At 38.3% G+C, this 21,883-nt stretch overlaps 2 protein-coding genes across 3 annotated transcripts in view; one reads left to right on the top strand and one right to left on the bottom strand.

The window, feature by feature from the left end:
* Positions 1-15,370, top strand: part of vwa5b2 (von Willebrand factor A domain containing 5B2) — a 25,585-nt gene extending 10,215 nt beyond the window's left edge. Inside the window, exons 8-22 of one of the 2 annotated variants that reach the window (XM_082173454.1) lie at positions 67-243; positions 489-599; positions 3,489-3,691; positions 5,904-6,018; positions 6,982-7,167; positions 7,297-7,531; positions 8,635-8,912; positions 9,405-9,642; positions 9,753-10,073; positions 10,185-10,319; positions 10,514-10,642; positions 11,118-11,168; positions 11,808-11,883; positions 11,962-12,079; positions 13,246-15,370. In XM_082173454.1, coding sequence (XP_082029580.1) covers positions 67-243; positions 489-599; positions 3,489-3,691; positions 5,904-6,018; positions 6,982-7,167; positions 7,297-7,531; positions 8,635-8,912; positions 9,405-9,642; positions 9,753-10,073; positions 10,185-10,319; positions 10,514-10,642; positions 11,118-11,168; positions 11,808-11,883; positions 11,962-12,079; positions 13,246-13,821 — 2,949 coding nt within the window. In that variant the 3' untranslated portion in view covers positions 13,822-15,370. Of the gene's footprint in view, positions 1-66; positions 244-488; positions 600-3,488; positions 3,692-5,903; positions 6,019-6,981; positions 7,168-7,293; positions 7,532-8,634; positions 8,913-9,404; positions 9,643-9,752; positions 10,074-10,184; positions 10,320-10,513; positions 10,643-11,117; positions 11,169-11,807; positions 11,884-11,961; positions 12,080-13,245 lie in introns of both variants that reach the window. The other variant, XM_082173453.1, reaches the window with a different exon arrangement.
* Positions 15,031-21,883, bottom strand: alg3 (ALG3 alpha-1,3- mannosyltransferase). The gene is made up of 9 exons (XM_082173607.1): positions 21,663-21,883; positions 21,142-21,241; positions 19,723-19,870; positions 19,002-19,162; positions 18,555-18,675; positions 18,245-18,450; positions 17,844-17,919; positions 17,561-17,706; positions 15,031-16,563 (listed from the first exon to the last, which is right to left on the bottom strand). Exons 1-9 carry the CDS (start codon positions 21,844-21,846, stop codon positions 16,395-16,397), a joined length of 1,311 nt encoding a protein of 436 aa, XP_082029733.1. The 5' UTR covers positions 21,847-21,883; the 3' UTR covers positions 15,031-16,394.

Raw genomic sequence — 21,883 nt, 5'->3', positions numbered from 1 at the left:
TCGTGATTGTCTTTTAAGAACAGTATTATATATTTGTTACTGCATGTGTGCATGTGCCTCCTCCAGCTGGAGTTCGTGCGGAGACGCTATCATAAGGATCTGCTCTTGAACCCGGTCCTGATGCTTAACTTCTCCCCAGATCTGCTGTCAGAACCAACAGAACTGCAGCAGGCCAGCAGGGAACTCATCTTCCTCATTGAAAACAGCAGCACAATGACACAGCACAACATCAACAAGATCAAGGTTCTTGCGACCTTCTGTATGAGCAGCTGTGTGTGAACAGTGCAGTTTTTTTTTTTTTTGTCTTAATTGCTTCAGTACATACTTTTTTTCTTTGGTTCTTAAAATATGTGTTACCACCAGAAGTTAGTAGCCCGCAAAATTAAGCAAATTAAATATGGATCTGAAAGGATTCCACTCTGAATATGCAGTATTATGCAAGTTGAAAATAACCATAAATGTTCCTTGTGCTTTCATATTTTTGACAGGAGGGGATGTTAGTGGCCATCAAGAGTCTACCGAGCCGCACCATGCTGAACATCGCTGGCATCTGCTCTCCTGTCAGGCCTCTTTTCAGCTCCAGCAAGCCCTGCACAGATGTGAGTCAAGTCAAGTTACCTTTACATTTATAGCGCTTTACACACTACAGATTGTTTCAAATCAGCTTCACAGTAATAAACAGGAAAACAACAATCAATGATGCAAACTTCACCAAATATAGGACAAATTCTAATTCAGCTGTAAAGCAGCTTTACAAATACAATAGTGTCATTATTCAACTCAAGTCATTTCAGATTTGGTTCAGTCCAGTTCAATAACTGTAATGGCGGGTTCAGACTACACGATATCACCCCGATTTCTGCAAGATTCGTTTGACGTATTGTGTTGTGGTGATTTTGTAAACAACAATGGCCACCGGGATGCAAGAATTGATAAAGAGTTATATCTCATATAGTGTCATAGTGGACAACAACCGACGCTGCGTCTTTTCATGAAGTTCCGACAGAAAGACTAGCATGTTCAAAAAAATCTCGCTCATCCACCACGGGTTTCATCACATCTGTGATGTTGACCAATATGAGCACAGAAGCTCTTTCATACTCAGCTTTCATTCATGGCGAAACAAAAGAGACAATGGTATTGGTAATGGTAAGTGCTTTTTTCCTTTTTGGGGCTTTTCTGACAACAAGACAGTACAAAACCCGCCACTTCGGTAGCCATTGTTTGTTTACGCTCTTGTTTCGAGAAGTCAGTCGCTAGTTCCGCCTTCTCGATGACATCACGCACGTCGTTAAAGATAGCAAGCAATGATTGGACGGAAAGCAACATGTGCCTGAGATGTTTCTTGTCCCGAAACCGACAAGAATTTAGGGGTCAAAATCGCATAATCTGACACAGTGACTATCTTAACAGACGAGAGTTCAATTGCTTCCACCCCCTGCCCCCACTAGATTGTGTTCACAGTTCACAATTTTGATTCTGTACTGCCTTGCATTTGCAGCTGTTTACCCATGTTGCTTGGTAACGACGACACAGGAGAAGGCGGCAAAATGCATAGCGTTGCTCGCCTCTTATATATTGACTTTTGAACCTTTGGTTTTGTTTCCAAATTGCCAGCACATAATGGCACTTGCATCTATCTGCTGCAAATGTTCTAAAGAAAGCAGGAATCGATTTCTGCTGTAGGCGAGCAGAAATGACATACAATCGTCAGGAAAGTGAGTGAGAACGTTCATATCAGCAGCGAACAGTACCGGACATCACATGAACCATACCCCAGATCACCCTTTTTAGGCAGACTCGGGTATGGTTCGCGGGTGCACACCAGAGTTCAGAAAACAGCATTCACATCATCCAAAGGAACCAAACTCTGACGTCATTCGAACCCGGGTGCACAACAAAAGCGCTAATGTGAAAGCAACCTAAATTTAATCAATTATGAAATGAGTTCAATTCAGCTATAAGCAGCTCTACAGAAGACAATAGTGTCATTCACTATTCACTTTGAGTCAGTTCAGTGTTGATTCAATTCAGTTCAATAACAGTGTCGATGTTGCAAAACTAATTAATTATAAAATGGTCGATTCAGCTATAAAGCAGCTCTACAGAAGAGTGTACTGTCATCATCCAGCTCAATTCATTGTTCTCATCTAATAGTGCCAATGTAGTTAAATCGATAATGCAGTATTAAGGCCCGTTCACACCAAGGACGATAACTATAAAGATAAAGATAACGATAAAGATATCGATAAAGATATAGATCTGAATGCATTCTCAATATTAAAGAAGAGCAGAGTTCACACCACAGCGATAACAGCACAGAGAAACAATATCGTTGGAATCACTTTCAGAATGATTTTATCCAATCAGAATCAGGCCAATCAGAATCCATCCTGCTGTAACGAGCTTGTGCATTTAAAGCGGCAGACAAAGACGCACTTAGAATAAAGAGAATAACCGCTGGTGTGGACGCTAATATAGTTATCTATAGGTATCTTTATAGTTATCGTTCTTGGTGTGAACGGGCCTTTACTGAATATTAAGGGGTCAGATTTACTAAACAGGGCAAATTATCGTGAGACTGTAATCCCATAAAAGGGACAATGGGAGTGGAAAGTTCTGCAGGTGATCTACTGACAATGCACAAATTAAAGAACACAGAAGCAGCCATGTCAAGCACAAAATGGGTTAATGTAGGCTTTGAAGTCTGTGGTTTGCACTGGTGCAAGCTGTTAGTAAATCTGGCCCTAAGCGTCTTCTAAACCCCAGCTAAGCAAGCCAAAGGCAACAGTGAAAAAAAAAAAAAACTGGGAGAAACCAGGCTAAGTCGGAGGGCCAAATGAATAAACATTTAATTCAAGCTGCATCACAAGTCAGATTTGTAAGTGTTTCTCCAGACTCATCTTAGCTGTAGTAGCCAAACAAATCATCGTGTTTATTTCAAGAGAAACTCAGATGGAGGCTACATAGGGTTCTGGATGTGTGTGAGATGGTTGATGTTTACCTGGCTGTGAGGGACCTGGGGCCAATTGATAACCATCTCTGTCCAGGTCACTCGCTACTACTGGTTTCCATGACGCTGCATTATCAGGTTCAAGCAGGTCCAGGGTCTGGCAGGACAAAGTGCTTTAAAACAGCGAGAGCCATATGGCACTGTCATGCATTTTACAGCACGCAATGATCAAAAACAAACTTGTTTGCTCCATTATGCACCACTGCTTCACATCTACATCAAGAAAGGCTTCTCTAGAGGGGTTTTTCATATCATCTTAAGCTCTATGAACCATATTTACTTTTGTTAACATTTTTTTTTTTTACTAAGACTGTGGTGGGTAGACATTGTTGATTAACTCTGAAAATAATTTATAGATGCCTCAAGTGCTGTTATTTATGATAAAGCCATGTTTAACCTGGAATATTTCTTTAAAACCTCACTGTTTTCAAGGTTAAAGGGAATTCTGCCATTCTCTCCCTCTCTTGTTTCTCAGAGCACAGTGACTCAGGCATTGGAGTACATCCAGAAGATGCGCACTGACCAAGGTGGTGCTAACCTGTGGGGGACACTGTCCTGGGTTTATCAGCAGCCCGTCCACCGCAGCTGCCCACGACAGCTCTTCATCATCACCGACGGAACCTTTAGCAATGTAGGCCGTGTGTTAGAACTGGTCAGGAGGAACGCATGTAACGTCAGGTAAAACTAACGTTAGATTAAATCGGCATTGAAAACACTATGCCAGGCAACACATACTATAAAATAATACAAAAATGCAGTTTCAGCAAAAAACAAGAACAATAACAAAAAATATTACAGGTAAAATCTGAAAAGCCAGATCAAAGTCATGATCCATATCAGATAATCCACTCACATCCATATTTTGCTAGAAATGCTAATATTGCAAAGTAATTAATATCAATATATAGAGTCAGTCAGTAGTACATTATTCAAAAGGGATGCAGAAAATACCTTTTAAAACTTGAATAGAACCCTTTTAACACTAGCTATACACATTTTACATCAGTAAATAAATACTTTCAAAACTAACCTTAAAGTTATCTAAAATAAAATCATATCAGCATCCAAACATAAAAGCTAAACACCTTTTACTACAGCAAAAGATGCTTAACACATTCCACACTGGCAAACACTTTTGTCACCGGCTAAACACTTAGGCCAGCTAAACTCAAATCAATTTTATCCAAGGCATTACCATGGAAACACCCCATGCCTCAACAATGTATCTAAATCAAAAACACTTTGTAACTCGATTTCTAAACAATTTTTCAGGTATCTTTTCTGTATGTCTTACACACTCTAGTATCTGTTGATTTCACCTTAAAATGAATATCCCACATGACATTGTAAAGCTGAAGCTGAGAGAAATAATTTAATTGTACCGTGGTTCACATTATACAGCACAAAATTCCCCTCGCATAAATCACTGACTAATGTTTGAGAGAAATGCTCTTGAACAAAACACAGACACACACGTTCAGATATAGATTTCACTGTACTGGAACACAGACTCGTTATTGATACTCAGTCAAGACATTTAAAAGCTTTCGACCCAGACGGAGCAGACCTGAATTCAAAACAGCTTGTGTTGTGTGTGTGTCGTCTGGATTCTGTTTCCACTCAGACATTTAATTAGCCAAATGGTCCAGATTATTGTCAGAGGAATACTAAACATATTCTATTTTCTCTCACTTTCAATCCCTCATAGGACACTGGCAATCCATCGGAGACAAACATATGTCTTGAGTCATGAGAAATCGAATCACATACATACATAGGCTATGTTTGTCTCCGATGGATTGCCTATATATGAAGAGTTCGGTTGCAAAATATAGTTTTTTTTAGCTGCATGATTAATCGTTAAAAGATTGCGATCTTTATTCAAACACCCAGACGATTTCATTCCTAAATGACAGCGATTCGCCTGTCTCTATTAAACTTTGACAAAATCACACCAGAATATTCATATCTGCGTTGGCGCTGCCACTGAGCCAGAGAGAGCAGTTGTCATGTATAGATATGAAACAGCTTCACAAAAAGGCTTTTCAACCACACACAGTATCGTTATTTCTGTTACAAATATTCCTATCCCAGATCAGCAGTTTCAGAAATACTCAGTCCAGGCCATCTGGCACCAACAACCATGCCATGTTCTAAATCACTATTCTTCCCCATTCTGATGCTCAGTTTCAGTTTCAGCAGATCGTCTTCACCATGGCTATGTCCGAAATCGCCCCCCTAAACCCTTTAATAGGGCACTATTTCAGGGTACAGCCATTTGTAGTGGTGTCTGAACCCATAGTGGATGTTGAGTGCACTCATTCAATCCCACAATGCACTGCAATAACGAGTGTACAACTGATGTACGCTCAATGGCTATATAATACCCATAATGCACTGTGACAGTGATTGTCGCTGAATGGATTCCCGCGTCTCGCCTGGAGATGGCGCCGCAGCTCAATCAATCATCCATCCATTTTCCAATCCGCGCTGGTCCAGCGTAATATCATATATGCTAGTTTCCATAGCAGAGTTCAGGATACATTTTTTCTTTACTACTAGAGGTGCCAGTTTGCTACGTTTCAATTAATTATTAAACAACAGGCACAAACTATGCAAAAGCGGCAGCCCTTCCAGCTCAGCACAGCACATGCCTAAATGCATTAAGTTGCTTCCATGTGATTGGCTGATTAGGATATTTGTGTTAATGAGCAGTTGGATAGGTGTACCTGATAAAGTGGCCTGTGACTGAATTATTAATTCTTTGTAAAAACATGGATTGACAATGTGCTATGAGGGATTGAGAGTGAGTACATGATATACATTGTACATTTGTATAATATAAAGTATTTATGCCTACCTATGTTATAACTTATTTTTGGTGTTACAGGTGTTTCGGCCTGGGTCTTGGTCCTCAGGCCTGTCGAAGGCTACTGCAGGGCATTGCCAAGGTTACGGGAGGCAGTATGGAGTTTCTCAGTGAAGAAGAGAGGCTTCAGCCGAAGGTGCGAGAGTACACAGCGCCCTCTACAGGGAGCAGAGACAGAACTGCTATTATCAACTCTGCTTTTATGACATGCTGAGGACAATTTGATTTAAAATGTGCTTTTATGAAAGTTAAAAAAAATGTTTTATTGTTATACAAGTGCAATATCTTATATTGTCAGGCATGTGTTCAGTTGAGGACAAAAAAAAAAATGGAAACCTGTTTTCCCCCATTCTATAAGACTATATTATATAATAATAATTATTATTCACAATAATATTTAAATAATACATCCGTATATGACTATTGCAATAATACTATTGTATTATCAAATAAAAACAATTATTTAGAAATAATAATTAATATATTTATTATTATTCAAAATAATATTATTACTTAAATTATAAAAATTAAACAAATCAATAAATATATTCAATATATCTCAGTATATTACTTTTGCAATAATACTATTGTACTATAAAACAAAAACATATTTAGTAATAGTAACAATAATTATTATTTTATTTTACAGAACAACAGTAAAATTTCAATACTATTATTTATGTCTTTATTTCTTAATTACTGTAAAGCTTTTATTTTGGTTACAAAAAAATCTTACTGGTTGCTGAAAATTTTAATCTAGCCAAAATATTTAATAAACTAAGTGTACATGTGTTGAATGTTGTGAATGATGGGCATCTAAATTACAAAAACATACTGTGGTGACAGACACCATGATAAGTGATGGCATTTCTTGGTAAAACTTTGGTACCATGGTACTGAAATTCTTGTTCCACGGTATTTACATTGAACTCCAAGGTACTTGGAGAAAAATACCATGGTACTATCATGATACTTGTTCAATATACCATGAAAGTACTGCGTTACCACGTCCAAAAACATGGTAGTACCTTGAAACTTTCTGTGGACATCAGCAGAGCTGCTGTTGTGTAGTTACTAATGTTTCAATTATTCTCTACAGTTGATTAAATGTCTAAAGAAAGCTCTGGAACCCGTGTTGACGGATGTACGTATTGACTGGTACGTGCCGGACAATGTTGAGGCGCTTCTCTCACCAAATGAAATTCCTCCGCTCTATCCTGGCAACTGCCTGATTGGCTACTGCACTCTCTATGACATATCTGGATTCAGGGCCCAGAAAAGTGAGGTGGGAGACTGTACATTACCCCACTTAGTTTCATCTGTTCAATATTATGCCAAATGAAGAAATGTTATTATAAACTAAATTCATAGATTTGTATAAAGTCTTAGTGTGTGCACAATTTCTCATAAGCAGGTGAAGCCTCGTTCATACAGAAGCCGCCCACGTGGTTCATCGGGGTCTGTTTTCGAGCTCTCACCCTCCACTTCCGAGCTCCTTCAGCCTCTGGTTCCCCCGGAGGAGCGCGAGAGAGATGCTGTTAAAGAGTGCGGGGTGGAGGGAGACTTTGAAGAAGCATTGCGGGAGATTTCTCGAGAAATCTCGTCGGAATTCTCCTGCGCACATGCCACCGATATTGCTGTCAGCCCGGGTAAGACTATGGGATCCGTTTAAGATTTAACTGCATTGCATTGTGGGATAGCACATAATGTTCTCAGGTTGTATGTATTACATTGGTTCTCAACCTTTTTGACCTCAGGGCCCCTACACAACAATATCTGAAGGCCCCCCCCCCCACTTAAAATTTCAACCTGAGAAAATATTTTAGAACTTGGCATTAAATGTATATTCATTATAAAAATAACCAAATAATAATAAATGGTTTTAGCTCAATTTAATGCTTGTTTTGTCATATTTTAACTCATCTTAAGGCCCACTTGGAAGTTTGTTGAGGACCCCAGGCCCCTGGTTGAGAACCACTGACGTAGTAATAGAGCACAGTGTACATAATCAAAGTCCTTTTAAGACAAGTCATTTCACTCGGCGGCCATCTTTGAAACGCCTCTCAGGCATGCAAGTGCAGCTCCCATCTTTTTGAAAGGGGAAACATCAAATTCTCCAGAACTGTTCGCCAAGCTTACGATTAAATCTCATATTTAAAATAACCAATCAAATCTGACAACAACTGTCTCATAAATTTTGTTTCTTAACGCTCGAATCATGACAGAAAACGAAATTTTTCAGGTTGGATCAAGTGATGACTTTACCAATCGGCGATTGGCTCTTATTTAGAAGGCGGGACTTATTCCGCCATCTTGAGCGTTCCACCTTTCCCCATTCAAAACAATACGCGCGACGCATCTTGTGTAATTCTATAGTCTTTGACATAATGCATACTCAAAGGGATAGTCCACCCAAAAAAGACACATTTATGCACTTTTTCCTCTGTGGAACACAAAAAAATATATTTTGAATAATGTTTGTAACCAAACAGTTTTGGTTCCCATTGTCTTTCATAGTATTTTTTTGTCCATTCAATGGAGGTCAATAGGAACCGAAACTGTGGTTACTAACTTTCTTCAAAATATCTTCTTTTGTGTTCCACAGAAGAAAAAAAGTCACACAGGTTTTTAAACACAATGCGGGTAAGTAAACGATGACTGCATGCTGGATGGATCATTTTTAGGTGGACTGTCCCTTTAAAAAAGCAGTAGAAGCCATTCTAAACATACCTTACGTGTGTGTTATCTACAGGTGGTGACACTGACTACAGCACCAGCGATGTGCGCTGGCGTATTCAACAGGCTTCGTATGTTCAAGATCAGTACGTGTTGACACACTGTTCTCTGAGCAGCGAGAGGGCCTTCTCGTCTGTTTCTCCCCAAGCGGAGAGCTCTGTGCTGGGCATGGGTTCTCTGCCACACGGCTTGGAGAGAATGGAGCCAACACAGGGTCGAGGCCTCTCCCGCTGGGAATCTCCGTGGACTCAGAATGCCACCTCTTCAGGGGACACAGATTCTGCATCAGGGAAGGTGACATCAGCATGACATTTGTATTTAAGAATTCACTTCACATTGAGTAGAGAGAGTTTAACGTCAGTTTACATGTGCAATACCAGTAATATAAACAAGACAAGGCAGCCTTAAAGGAATAGTTCACTTATTTACACACCCTCAAGTTGTTTCAAACCTGTATTATTATTTTTCTTCTGCTAAAAAAAAAAAAAAAGATATTTTGAAGAATGTCGGAAACCAAACCAAGTTGATGTACCCCATTGACTTCCATAGTATTTTTTCCTTCTATGGAAGTCAATGGGGTACATCAACTGTCTGGTTACTGACATTGTTCAAAATATCTTTTTGTGTTCAGCAGAAGAAATAAATTCATACAGGTTTGAAACAACTTGAGGGTGTGTAAATGATGACAGAATTTTCATTTTTAAGTGAACTATTCCTTTAACATAAAATAGAAATAAATAATTCAAAAGTATAATCCTAACTGGAAGTCTATGCATGTTTCTGTAGGCTGGCAAGCTCTTAGACCGTGATGAGTCTCGTCTCAGGCAGAGGGCGCTAGCTCGCTCTGCTCTGGCTGGCCGAAGTTTCTCATCTCCGCAGGGTGACCTGGACATGCACCGCCTGAGGAGGGCACTAGAGAGGGTCTCATTTGAACAGGCCTTGGGGGGTCGACTGGAGGAGAGTGACACAGACACCCAAAGCACTTCACGAGGAGGTTTATCCCACCCCAGTCTGACTGACTCCAGTGAGGGAAAACATATACCTTTATGCATTAACATAAATACACGGATGCATAAACAATTTGGTCCAAATATTAAATAATCTTTTTCTTTTCACCTACCACTGTCTTTCCAGATGGCCTCCTGTTCCCTGCTTCCCCACTAGACTGGGACACCTTCACCGACCCTGAATGCCTGTTTTCAGCCGCTCCTCCAGGCGAGTTCCAGGCTTCAGGGGCCCAGTGTCGCTCAGTGATCCACGGCAAGCTGGGAGGACGGGCCGTATCCTGGGAGGTCCATGTGGATCTGTCCCTTTTGTGGGACACGGAGAACTCAGCAACCCTGCCACCCAGCACCGGGGCCTGGGATGAGATTATCCACCAGCTGACCGCACGATCCGTCATCACAGACTTTGAAAACATAGCGGAGAAAGAAACAGATATTGAAGTTGAAAGAGGTCTGATAGGAATAAGAGTAAAAAACAAAATGTTTGGGTTTTAAATTGAAAACTGATCCATCAACATATTCTCTTGTTTGAATGTGTATTCTGGTATGGGCGTGCACGTAGGACCTTCCAAGCGGTACAGAATGAAAGCCATCCAGACCAGCAAAAGTTGTGGAATTGTCTGCATGTACACAAGCTTCAACACTACAGACACCAATGCAAGAAATCAACCTCAGGGTACAGATGCACGACACACAGGTACACACAAACAGCACATGTACACCACACACAATCTCACATAAAGACTGTGACACAAAATAGATATGCTAATCTAACAGGTACATATTTTATTGATGAATGAAATGAAATTCCCCTGTGTGTGTGTGTGTGTGTGTGTGTGTGTGTGTGTGTGTGTGTGTGTGTGTGTGTGTGTGTGTGTGTGTGTGTGTCAGGTGTGCGGTTTATTACCAGACTCAGTTCTCATTCCGGCAGCAGAAGACAAAAGTTGTGCTCGGTGGGATTTGGACGCCACCCCTCCAGCAGAGGCAGTGAAGAGACAGAAGATACACACACCTCGACAGGTATCTTATCAATTATATATGTACACCCACATATAGTACATTTAAGTAACATACCACTTACCAAAGTTTATGTTCAGTATTTAAAAAAAAAAAGAGATTAACACTTATTCAGCAAGGACACATTAAAATGATCAAAAGTGAAAAAGATTTCCATTTCAAATAAATGCTGTTCTTTTGGACTTTCAATTCATTAAAGAATCCTGAAAAACGTATTATGGTTTCCACAAAAATATGAAGCAGCACAACTGTTTTCAACATTGATAATAAGAAATGTTTCTTGAGTGGCCAATCAGCATATTAGAATGATTTCTGAAGGATCATGTGACACTGAAGACTGGAGTAATGATGCTGGAAATTCAGCTTTGCATCACAAGAATAAATTCAGTTTCCATTTTAAAATTCATATAGAAAACAGTTATTTTAAATGTAATAATATTTCACAATATTACCGTTTTTTGTTTTTTTTTGGATGCAGACAGAGACGACACACCTGCATCCCCTTGTAGCATGACATCCTGGGATAGCAGTGAGTATATGAGAAAAAAAGAATGCATTAAGGTGCGGTCACATTGGTGACATTTTGGTGAAATTTCGCAGACAAAAAAAGGTCCAATGTATTTAGTGTAGCGATGCATTAGGCATGAATTCATTTTCAAACCATGCAGCTTTCTGCTGGTCAATGCTGTGGAATTTGAGTAGGAAACTTTTTCATCAAACAACATTAAGTGGGACCGTCCGCACCTATAGTATTATTTATACCTTAAAAATGAACCAACATCATAACAAGAAGATGGCTCAAACCTGAGCCACCCAGCCATACTCAGTGGATGGACATTGTGCAGGAAATATTCAACATGGAAAGAATGACCTTTATTCTAAGATTGAAAGAAGCTGAATTTAAAGGAAAATGGGACAAATGGATAGCATATAAAATAGCATTAGAAACTGTGTAATCTGAATGTTTTGTTTTGTATCACGACATCCAGTTGCTGTCTTATGTTTAATTGTTCATTTTATTTTATTTTTGCATTTTGTAAACATACTTAAAACTGAGATCATCATATTATTTGTTTTATCTGCTTAAAACAATAAAGACAAGAGTGAGAAAAAAATGAACCAACATCTGAATGGTGAATTGTGGGAGTAATGATGGTGTGTCTTTCAGGCACAGGAGGGAGCGTCAGTCCATCAGCGGTGTCGTCTCGCTCTCAGCGCTCTGTGGAGAGCTTCTTCGGCTCCAAGTCTGCATAAGTATCACAAATTGTAATGATTTATACTTCATTATGCTAATACACTGAATTTCATTGTATTCTCTCCAGGTTCAATCTGGGAAGACTAAAGGGCAATAATGGAAAACAAGCTCCTCTCAAACCTCACTGTTTCTCTGCAGAGACTGACAGACACATAGAGAGAGACACGCCTGACTACTTGCCATTGGTTGGTGTAATTGCATACTGTGCCCTGGGTAGATTACTTACAAATTGTAATCTATTAAGGATTACACATTACATTATGAAAATTGTAGTTAGTAGCGGAATCTATTAGATTACTGATTTCAGGTAATCTAATCAGACTACTTTCCGATTACTTTTGACCTAACTCGTTTATAACAGATTTGAATGGGATTATTGTATACCATTTTGATTAATAGTAATTATTTAAATCATATATCAAATTAAATAAAAAATAAATAATATGTTGAATAATTAAATCATAAATATGTACAATTAAAATGAATACATTATTTTAAAATCAAAACAAATCAAAATAAAACACTTGAATAGTAAAAATATAAATATTTTGTTTACCTGCATGTTAGTGTGACTTGTTAACTTATTAAAATGTTGACTGGGGATATTTTGGGGATATTTAATTTAATTTTATCAATCAATAAATTCCTCTTGAAATAAACTTTGTTGTATTTTTTAAATTTAATACTGTGAAGCTGCTTTGATACAATCTGTATTGTGAAAAGCGCTATACAAATAAACTTCAAATAAATATTTGAGGTCTAAGGGGTTCAGCTGACAAAAAAGTTTGGGAATACCTGCATTATATGAACAAACATTTATAAAGATGAAGAGTGATGAATTACATGGCCAAAGTCTGCCGGGTTTTAAATATTTTTATCCAGACTTCCAGAATCAATTAGTGAAGGTCAATGGATATGATGACGCATAGTATTTTATAGCCGTACAGAACACTGACATTGTTTAACAGATGAGGTGCTTTTGTCCCCAAATTTAGAAGCATGGATCACAAATTAATTTACATGACCATTCTATATTGTGAATATAGTCAAAGCTAATCGGTATGACATAGTAGAATTTTTTTGAAAATAAATTAAATAATTAGGCATAGTCAGTAAATGAATAATTTACTGCCATTTTGTGAATATGTAATCAAGTGATCCATAAAAAAGTAACTGTAATCTGATTATGCGCATTTTAAAACGTAATAATCTAATTACAAGTATATATTTTTATTTTATTTTTGTAATCCAGATTACATGTAATCAGTTACTACCCAGCACTGCATACTGATTTACAGAACTACTCAACGTAAAGCCAGTGTCACCCACTTCACCTCTCGTGTCCCCACAGGTACGCCTTCAGTTGGCGTCAGGTGCGTTTCTGCTGTCCGAATCGTACTCCGAGTGCATCCAGATCCCTCTGGACCGCCTGAAGAGAGCGTCCCCATACCTGAGCCACCGCAGCAGTCTGAGCCCTCCTTTCCATTGTACTTCACCACCCGCCACCGCTTCAGCAAGACACATGCAAGAGTCATGGTCCAACTCTTTAGAGGAGGGTTCTCCAAAATTGATGGGTGGAGTCCCACAGGTTGATAGTGGACGTGGCTCTGAGGCTGACACGTGTGAAGGTCCTCCGTTGGATCCTGCGGATCCTCATGGAGAGAAACTGGAGCAGATGGACGTAGAAAGCTCCAGTTGGGCCACGGCGGTAGCTCTGGCCTGGCTGGAGCACCGCTGCGCTGGGTTCTTTGTGGAGTGGGAATTGGTGGCTGCCAAGGCAGATTTCTGGCTGAAGTGTCAATCGCTGTCAGAGGGCGTTGACCTGGTAGGGTTGAGGGCAGCGGCCAGGCAGCTTTTTCTGCTGTTGCGTCACTGGGACGAAAATATTAAACTGAACGTGCTCTGCTACAACCCCAATAACATGTGAGGAGCTGACCTCAAAGATGAAGTTCTTGGGTCTTTAATTGAATTTAAACCAGGAAATTAATCCTGTTGGCTAGACCCGCAATTCAACTTTATAGCAGAATAGAATTCATCTAAGATGTCCTTTAAAAAGGAACGGAGATAAAGCTGAATTATGGGTTGTGTTTCGGTTTCTCTCCTGCCCAGACCACAAAACTGTACAAGCTTTGCCTTAATCTATGGGCTTCAGTTTAATTATGCAGTAGAATGTAGTTCACTGTTATCAACTGCAGGTCTGACAGCACTTTATGCTAGCAATAGCAAAATGACTAGTATTGGATGGTTAATAAAACTAATCACCAACATAAACAGTTCACCAAAATGACACATTCTTGCCTTAATTTACACTACCATTCAGAAGTCAGTAAGATTTGGGGTTTTTTTTTAAAGTAAAACTTTTATTCAGCAAGGATGCATTAAATTGATCAAAAGTGACGGTAAAGACATTTACAACGTTACAAAATGTTTCAATTTCAAATCAATGCTGTTCTTTTGCTTTCAATCCATCAATCCTAAAAAAAAATGCATCAGTTTTCAAACAAATATAAAGCAGCACAACTGTTTTCAATACTGATAATAATAAGAACTGTTTCTTGAGCAGCATTCAGCATTCAGCTTTACTAATCACAGGAATAAATTAGCCTACATTTTTAAATATATTAAAAAAAGAAGTTATTTTAATTTGTAATAAAATTTCACAATATTACTGTATTTTTGATCAAATAAATGCAGTCTATGTGAACGTAAGAGACTTTTTCCATAAACATTTTAAAAATCTTACCTACCCCAAATTTTGAACGGTAGTGTACAGCTTGTACAGCTGCTTGAATCTGATAAAGCAGGTTTGTTTTTTTGTTTTTTATCACGTTTTAGACTAAACTGGACAATTTTTAAACCACCTTTTTCTTGCAATGACTGATTCTCTCAGTCCAGTTTTGCTAAATATTGGTCAATTCCATTTTCTTAGGATCATTTGTCTGTTTATTTTGCCTGCTTGCTTTTAGTCTCCTTGAAATATTTTGAATTTAGGCATTTAGTTTGTTCCTTAAAAGTTTGCATAAATGCAAGAGTTTTCTGGTAACACCACATAAACTGTGCAAACCATGGGGCTATATTTTTCATGTGCAAAAAAAGGGATGATAACTATGGTAGTATATTAGAGATACAATGTATGTTATGAAATTATGACTTTATTTTGTATCACTTACAAATCTATACAATAAAATGCTCTGAATGATAGCAAATGATGCTTCTTCAGGTTAAGATATAAGTATAATTTCAAACAGTAAGGGCTGTAATCGTTCACTGTACCTTCAACCTGGTTTTGCCCAGACTTTTGTAGCTTTGAGCCTGTCATTAACCTTGGAAATGTAATAATATCATGGACTACAGTTGCATTGTGATTAGCGATAACACTTTGGATTAAGCAAATGTATTTCATGCAAAGAAAATAAAAAACCCAACTGCAAACAGATGTTTATAAGAACACTCATTCACTCTTCATCACAGAAAAATTTAAATCACACCCAAAATGTTAAGCATTTCAGCACTCCATCTAACTGTTCACTCTAGAAAAGGAAAAACCATAAAGAACACAAAATAATGAAAAAGGCTCAAGACAGTAACCAAACACAGGCACTACTGGAGGTTTATGGTTGCCTTAAACTAAAAAGAAATGGAAAAGCAGATCTATGCTGTTCCTTTGTGCCCTATACATGTAACTAGTGGCTGTGATCCTGTTGAGCTTACAGTCACAACTCTATGGTTGGAAAACAGTTAAAGGGATATTTCACCAAAAATGAAACTTCTGTCATAATTTACTCACCCTCACCCTTTATTTCTTCTGCAGAACACAAAATAAGACATTTCGAGATTTTTTTTGTCCATACAATGTAAACCAATGGGCCCAAAGTTTCTTGTTTTTTCCGACAGAAGAAATGCATACAGGTTCTGGAACTACATGAGGGTAGGTAAATAACAACTTTTTCATTTTTATTTGGGTCAACTAGCCCTTTACATGGAAACAAACCCCTAAATAGCTTTGAATAAAGGGATAATTATGAACTAACTTTTATTTGAATTCATATTTGATTCATAATCAAATTCATAATTTAATTTAATTTAATGTCACAGTTGAAATGCAGATATATTTTGTTATATTTATATATAGTATATATATAACATCTTTAGGCCCTTGTACCTGAAAATAATGCGTCCAAGGGTGACAACAAGAGATCATTGAGGTCTCAAAGGTCAACAGTGCTGATATGCTGCAAACAGCATTTTTTTTATACAAATTTCCTTCCAAAAAAGATCCACACAACATTCACATTTCCCGCTCCGACATCCGAGACAGAGCATTCCATTAGTCCTTAAGAATCCTGAGAAGCATTGTAAACTCTCTGTACCCCTATATATTAACATCACACTACCTCCATTAGCAAAACCCCTAGATACGATTTGATCATACTCAGGACACAGGTCGCTGGCCACCCGTTTGCCACTCTGGTACAGCGAGTGCCCCGGTCACACCAGGGTTCAGTTGCGCTTAGCCTTGTTCTCTGACCTCTGAGACGGAAGAGCTGGGGTTGGGTTGAGCCACAAACAGAGCAGGATGATGAGATGGCAGACATGCAGCGATAGAGAGCTGTAGTTGGTGGACGGATACGTGTTCCAGGACAGCTCTATCAGACCCAGAATCAACACCCTAAAAGAGAGTGAAACATACAGGAATGATTCCTAATCAACTATAATCGTGCACAGTTGTGTGTGACAAAGCTTGATAACACTTTACAATAAGGTTCCATATGTTAACATTCGTTAATGCATGAGGTATTACGAACTAACAATACAAAATATTGTTAAAAAACGTAATCAGTGATACCTAATCAGGGTTCAACTTTGTCTGCTTATAAACCTATGCATACATATACACCGATGAGCCAAAACATTATGACCACCTCCCTAATTTGCTGTTGGTCCTGCGCATGCTGCCAAAAACAGCGCCGACCCATGAAAGCATGGCCTCTACAAGACCCCTGAAGGTGTCCTGTGGTATCTGGCACCAAGACTTTAGCAGCAGATCCGTCAAGTCCTGTAGGTTGTGAGGTGGAGCCCCCGTGGATCAAACTTGTTGGTCCAGTACATCCCACAGATCCCCAATTGGATTGAGATCTGGGGTATTTGGAGACCAGAGCAACACCTTGAACTCTTCATCACGTTCCTCAAACCTTTCCTGAACAATGTGTGGCAGAGTGCATTATCCTGCTCAAGGAAAGCACTTGTCATGAAGGGGTCTACTTGGTCTGCAACAATATTTAGCTAGTTGGCACGTGTCAGATTTATGTCCACGTGAATGGCTGGACCCAGGGATTCCCAGCATATCACCACAAACCTTGACGTTAAAGAGATACTCAGACCCAGTTGCTTTGCCAAAACAATTTGGCCCTTGTCAAAGTCACTCAGATCTTTATTCCTGCCCATTTCTCCTGCATCCAACACGCTGATAACGAGAACTGAGTGTTTGCTTACATCTAATTTACCCAGACTACAATATGTGGCCTTGTTAGGAGATCAATATTTGCATCAACTGTCACTGGTCATCATATATTGGCTCATCCATGTATATACAAACACAACAAGAACAAACAACTAAAAAGTTATATGAAGAAAAAATAACACATTAGAACATGTCTGTGCTGTACCTGAGAAGATGGGCAAGCTTCTTGACTCCTCCACTCCACAGAAGGTAGGGGAGCGAATGGAAGTACCAGACATAAAACTGATAATGCAGAGATCTACTGAAGCACATGCCGATAAAGTTAGAGGTGAACAAAACCAGGACTGTCTGTATTATCCGAGTTAAGGATCTGTTTTCATCTCATCAACTAGGACTAATAATGCAAGTTTCAGGAATACCTGGGATATTTCAACTATTTAAAACAAATCAATCATATGTTTGATTTAATCACCCATAAAAAGGATATGATCAGCATCAAGCTTCTGTACAGTCTCTTTTCTCTCAGATGGATCTTTTAGAATAGACCAAATGCTGTTCCCAGACCTGTAAAGAACACACATTTTTTATAAAGATGCAGTCAGTTAATTTAAACCATATTCCCAGACCTGTAGCATATTTAGTTTACTAAAAAGTAAACTTCTAATAATGATTTTGTTCAACAAATCATGGGGGGGAAAAAATACTATGGAAGCCAATGGGGCCCATCAACAGTTTGGTTTAACATTCTTCAATGTGTTCAGCAAAAGAAAGAAATTCATACAGGTTTGGAACAACTTGAGGGTGAGCAAATGATGACAGAATTTTCATTTTTGGGTGATCTATGCCTTTAAGGGCCACCTCATGTAAAATGTAACCTTGATTTTTGTACCTCTTCCATCTCTTCAGTGCGAACAGAAGCAATGTTGTAATGTGAGCCAGAAGCAGCACTAGGTGGAAGTATCGATTTAAAAACACATCCTCGGGAAGAAAACGCCAGTTCACGGTCCACTTAAACAGAAACTGCCTGCCCAGGTCAAAGGCCCGGCTAACATACCCGAGAGGGTTCACTAAGAGGAACGGCAGTCCCAGTAACAGCTGTTAAAAAGGGGAGTGGTACAAGAAAAGTTGGTGTGAAATAGCAAAAAGACATTTGAATCACTTAATAAATAAGTGAATGCGTTTACTTATGTGTGTCTAACCTGAATGACAGCACAGAGAGTGAGCTTGGGTAACGTTTTCCAAAGACCGAACTCACTCAAGAGGAGGAAGAGGAGACCAGGAGCGAAGAGCAGAACGTTCATCTTCACAGACACAGCTAAACTGTCCATAGAACAGAGAAATATTTACTTTAAATACATGCACACACAGCTGAAATGACCAGTCACATATAGTTTTGAAGAGATCAAGCATTGTAATATACAGCAGTAGTGGATCACATGAAAAATGCGATTGTCTCAGCCTTTTTTTTTTTTTTTTTTAAAGCAGAAGCTCTGTTCTTTCCATTGATACACTGCATGTTCAGTTACATACAAAAAAAATATTCTGGGGGCCATGAATTTATTTTTATTTTTATGATAAAAAATGCTACCAGTGGCTGACAACTTAAAAAAATAAAAATGTAGAATGAAGATGTTGCTTCTACTTGCCTATAAATGGCACATCCTAGAGTCCAGTGGCCGTCCAGGAAGAGATTGATGGCTCCAAATAAAAGCATCATGGCCACCGGATCATTAAAGAGACGCAAGATGAAGATGGAGTGAATCCGATACGAAGCACAGCAGATGAAGAAGAACACATATGGAGGAACCTAGAGAAGAATAAACGGACAAGCACTTAATAAGACAGACAAAATCAGAACAATGAAAGCAATCTTCTGTAAATATCTAAAAACCATAATAAACTAGAAATCAGCAATGTATTGAAATATAGGTAAGGTTTTTTTTATCATTTTAAGTAGTAATGAGAAGTTGCTTATGCTTGAATTCAGAGGTTCAAGTCTTGCAAAAGTTATTTATTGATGGTATTCATTTCTTTCAAACCAGAAATCTTAGTCACCCCAAACATTCGAATGGCAGCATGTACACTTCAAATTCATAGTGAAAATATCCTGGCTATTCTTGGGTTTAAAAAATTTTTTTTAATAAAATTTGACTAGACAGTAGTAGTTTTTGAGTTTATTGCCATATCAGCATCACCAGCTATTACATGGCAGATCCATATTACACATTTAACAACATAATATCATAAGTATAACATAATGAAAACAACCTTAGACAAAAAAAAAAAAAAAAAAGTACATGTATGACTGGACAGAATTACACATAATGATAAATTACATGGATTTGTTTAATATGGAGTTCTTCTTACCTTTTTGGTGTGATGGTAAATGCGGAACACAAGAAAGAGAGTGATGAGGTAGAACACAGCGAACACGTACTGACCCAAACGAATATTCTGTCCATGATCAGTAAGATAATACAGCCCTGTGAATATATACACAAAACCAGCTGGATACCTGAAACACAAATATATACAATCCAGCAAATGATCAGTGGCCAGGTTTCCATATAATATATCATTCCCAGAGCTGTACAAGAACAAGTACACTACTGGACATCTAAAGGCTGGAATAAACGACATGACTTTTGCCCCGATTTGCATTCTGGAGGAGTCAATGCTAGTTCCTGAAAGTCAAAGCCAATCTTGTAGATTTTGGTCAGTCAGAAAATCATCTAGTTTATGATGGGCACAGTCGGAAGATAACAAACATGTCTAATATTTTGAGCTGATTTTAGAACACATATAGTTTTCATTTGCCACGCATCTCCTAGCTTACAAGGTGCATGTTTCTGCATGAGTTCAGAACTACTTGAAAGTATTGTAGTGTGTAATTCTCAGTTGTTTAGTGTATGATGCCCAGTTTTTCTCTTAAAACATTTAAAGTCGGCAAGTTTAATGTCAAGTGTTTTAAAATCTGTTCAGATTTCAAAGTTGTGTAGTGTATTCTAGCCTCATAGTTCACACAAAAAATGTTATTCTGTCATAATTTACTCACCCACACATTGTTCCAAACCTATATGCATTCTATATGCTTTACCTATATTTCTTTCTTCTGCTGAACCAAAAATAAGATATTTTGAAGAATGTCTGTAACCAAACAATTGATGGGCTCTATTGACTTGAATAGATTAGAAAAAATATATATACTATGGAAGTCAATGGGGCCCATCAACTGTTTGGTTACAAGTCAAGTCAATTCAAGTATATTTGTATAGCGCTTTTCACAATACAGATTGTATCAAAGCAGCTTCACAGTATTACATTTAAATAATACAACAAGGTTTGTTTCTAGTGGAATTTATTTATTGATAAAATTAAATTAAATATCCCCAAAATATCCCCAACTGAGGTTACAGACACTCTTAAAAATTTCTTATTTTTGTGTTCAGCAGAAGAAACAAACAACAATGTTCATTCAGGTTTGGAAGAACTTCAGGGAAAGTAGATGACAGAATATTCACTTTTGGGTGAACTATCCCTTTATTGATATTCTGAACAATTGTGAATATGCTAAATTTATGTAATTCTCCATATTACCTGTAGCGAAAAACAAAATTAGTAATAATTAGTAATGAATGAACAAGGGCCAGAAGATTTTGGCAGGTGTTTGAAAAGTGTTATGTGTTAAATAGCATGTATAAATTACATAACTCTGCATTTCAAATTAATATTTTTCCAACTCTGACGGTATATACATTATATACATATATTTAAGTTGACACTTACACCAGCGGTCCCGTGTCGCCTTTCAGCTGTGTGTAGTCATATGTGCCGTTAATAACGCCCTCCACCTCATCCATGTACGCCTTCCAGTCAATCTCTGTATCTACACACACAACATTTACATCATTAGACAGAGGAATTAGGATAGCACTTGTCTTTTAATCGGCATCACTTTGCAGAGTGCGATTCAGGATTCAGTGTCCAGTGTCATGTTGTCATTTTAGCTTTATTGTGCGCGTGACTCGGTGACATTAGCAGTGCGTCTCTGCACGTGCTCCCTTCCGAGATAAAGAACACTAATTTAACACACTTTATAGTGGAACGTAAATGCAACCGTTCAGTCTGTAAGAAATAAATTAATAAACAATTGCATCAACAGCATGCACTAGTACAGTATCCTATTTGAATAGATAATGCAGAATTGAATGATGCTCTGTTTCTTTACTCTGCAGTTCCATAAATGAATTGTTGACTATTATAATTATTCAAAGATCATGTCAGTGATTGACTTCTAATGCACTTACATGCAACTCTTTGGATCACCCATATGTTAATCACAATTTCCAGGAGCCAAAGTACGGCCGTGATCAAGAACGTGTACTCTGCTTTGAACAACACCATGTGTTTGTCCTGCCATATGGAGGAAAGTGTTCTCTGAAATCTTGATGGAAGAGTAACATTAGATGATTTCTTCTTTCCTGCTGCCATGTTGGCCGCCTTGGTGAAGTCAGCGTCAGCGATTTCA

The sequence above is a fragment of the Leuciscus leuciscus genome (genome assembly GCF_965113295.1).
Source record: "Leuciscus leuciscus genome assembly, chromosome: 6".
Classification (NCBI taxonomy): domain Eukaryota; kingdom Metazoa; phylum Chordata; class Actinopteri; order Cypriniformes; family Leuciscidae; genus Leuciscus; species Leuciscus leuciscus.
The sequence above is the reverse complement of the archived record's forward strand: the minus strand, read 5'-3'. Positions and strand labels throughout refer to the sequence as shown.

What these genes read in the sequence shown, in the direction of transcription:
- alg3 (XM_082173607.1), bottom strand. Translation starts at nt 21,846, where the DNA reads ATGGCAGCAGGAAAGAAGAAATCATCTAATGTTACTCTTCCATCAAGA. An exon ending in GGTGATCCAAAGAGTTGCAT is followed by an intron (nt 21,242 to 21,662) that starts GTAAGTGCATTA and finishes TTGTGTGTGTAG; the next exon opens with ATACAGAGATTGACTGGAAG. An exon ending in GGCGACACGGGACCGCTGGT is followed by an intron (nt 19,871 to 21,141) that starts GTAAGTGTCAAC and finishes TTTGTGTTTCAG; the next exon opens with GTATCCAGCTGGTTTTGTGT.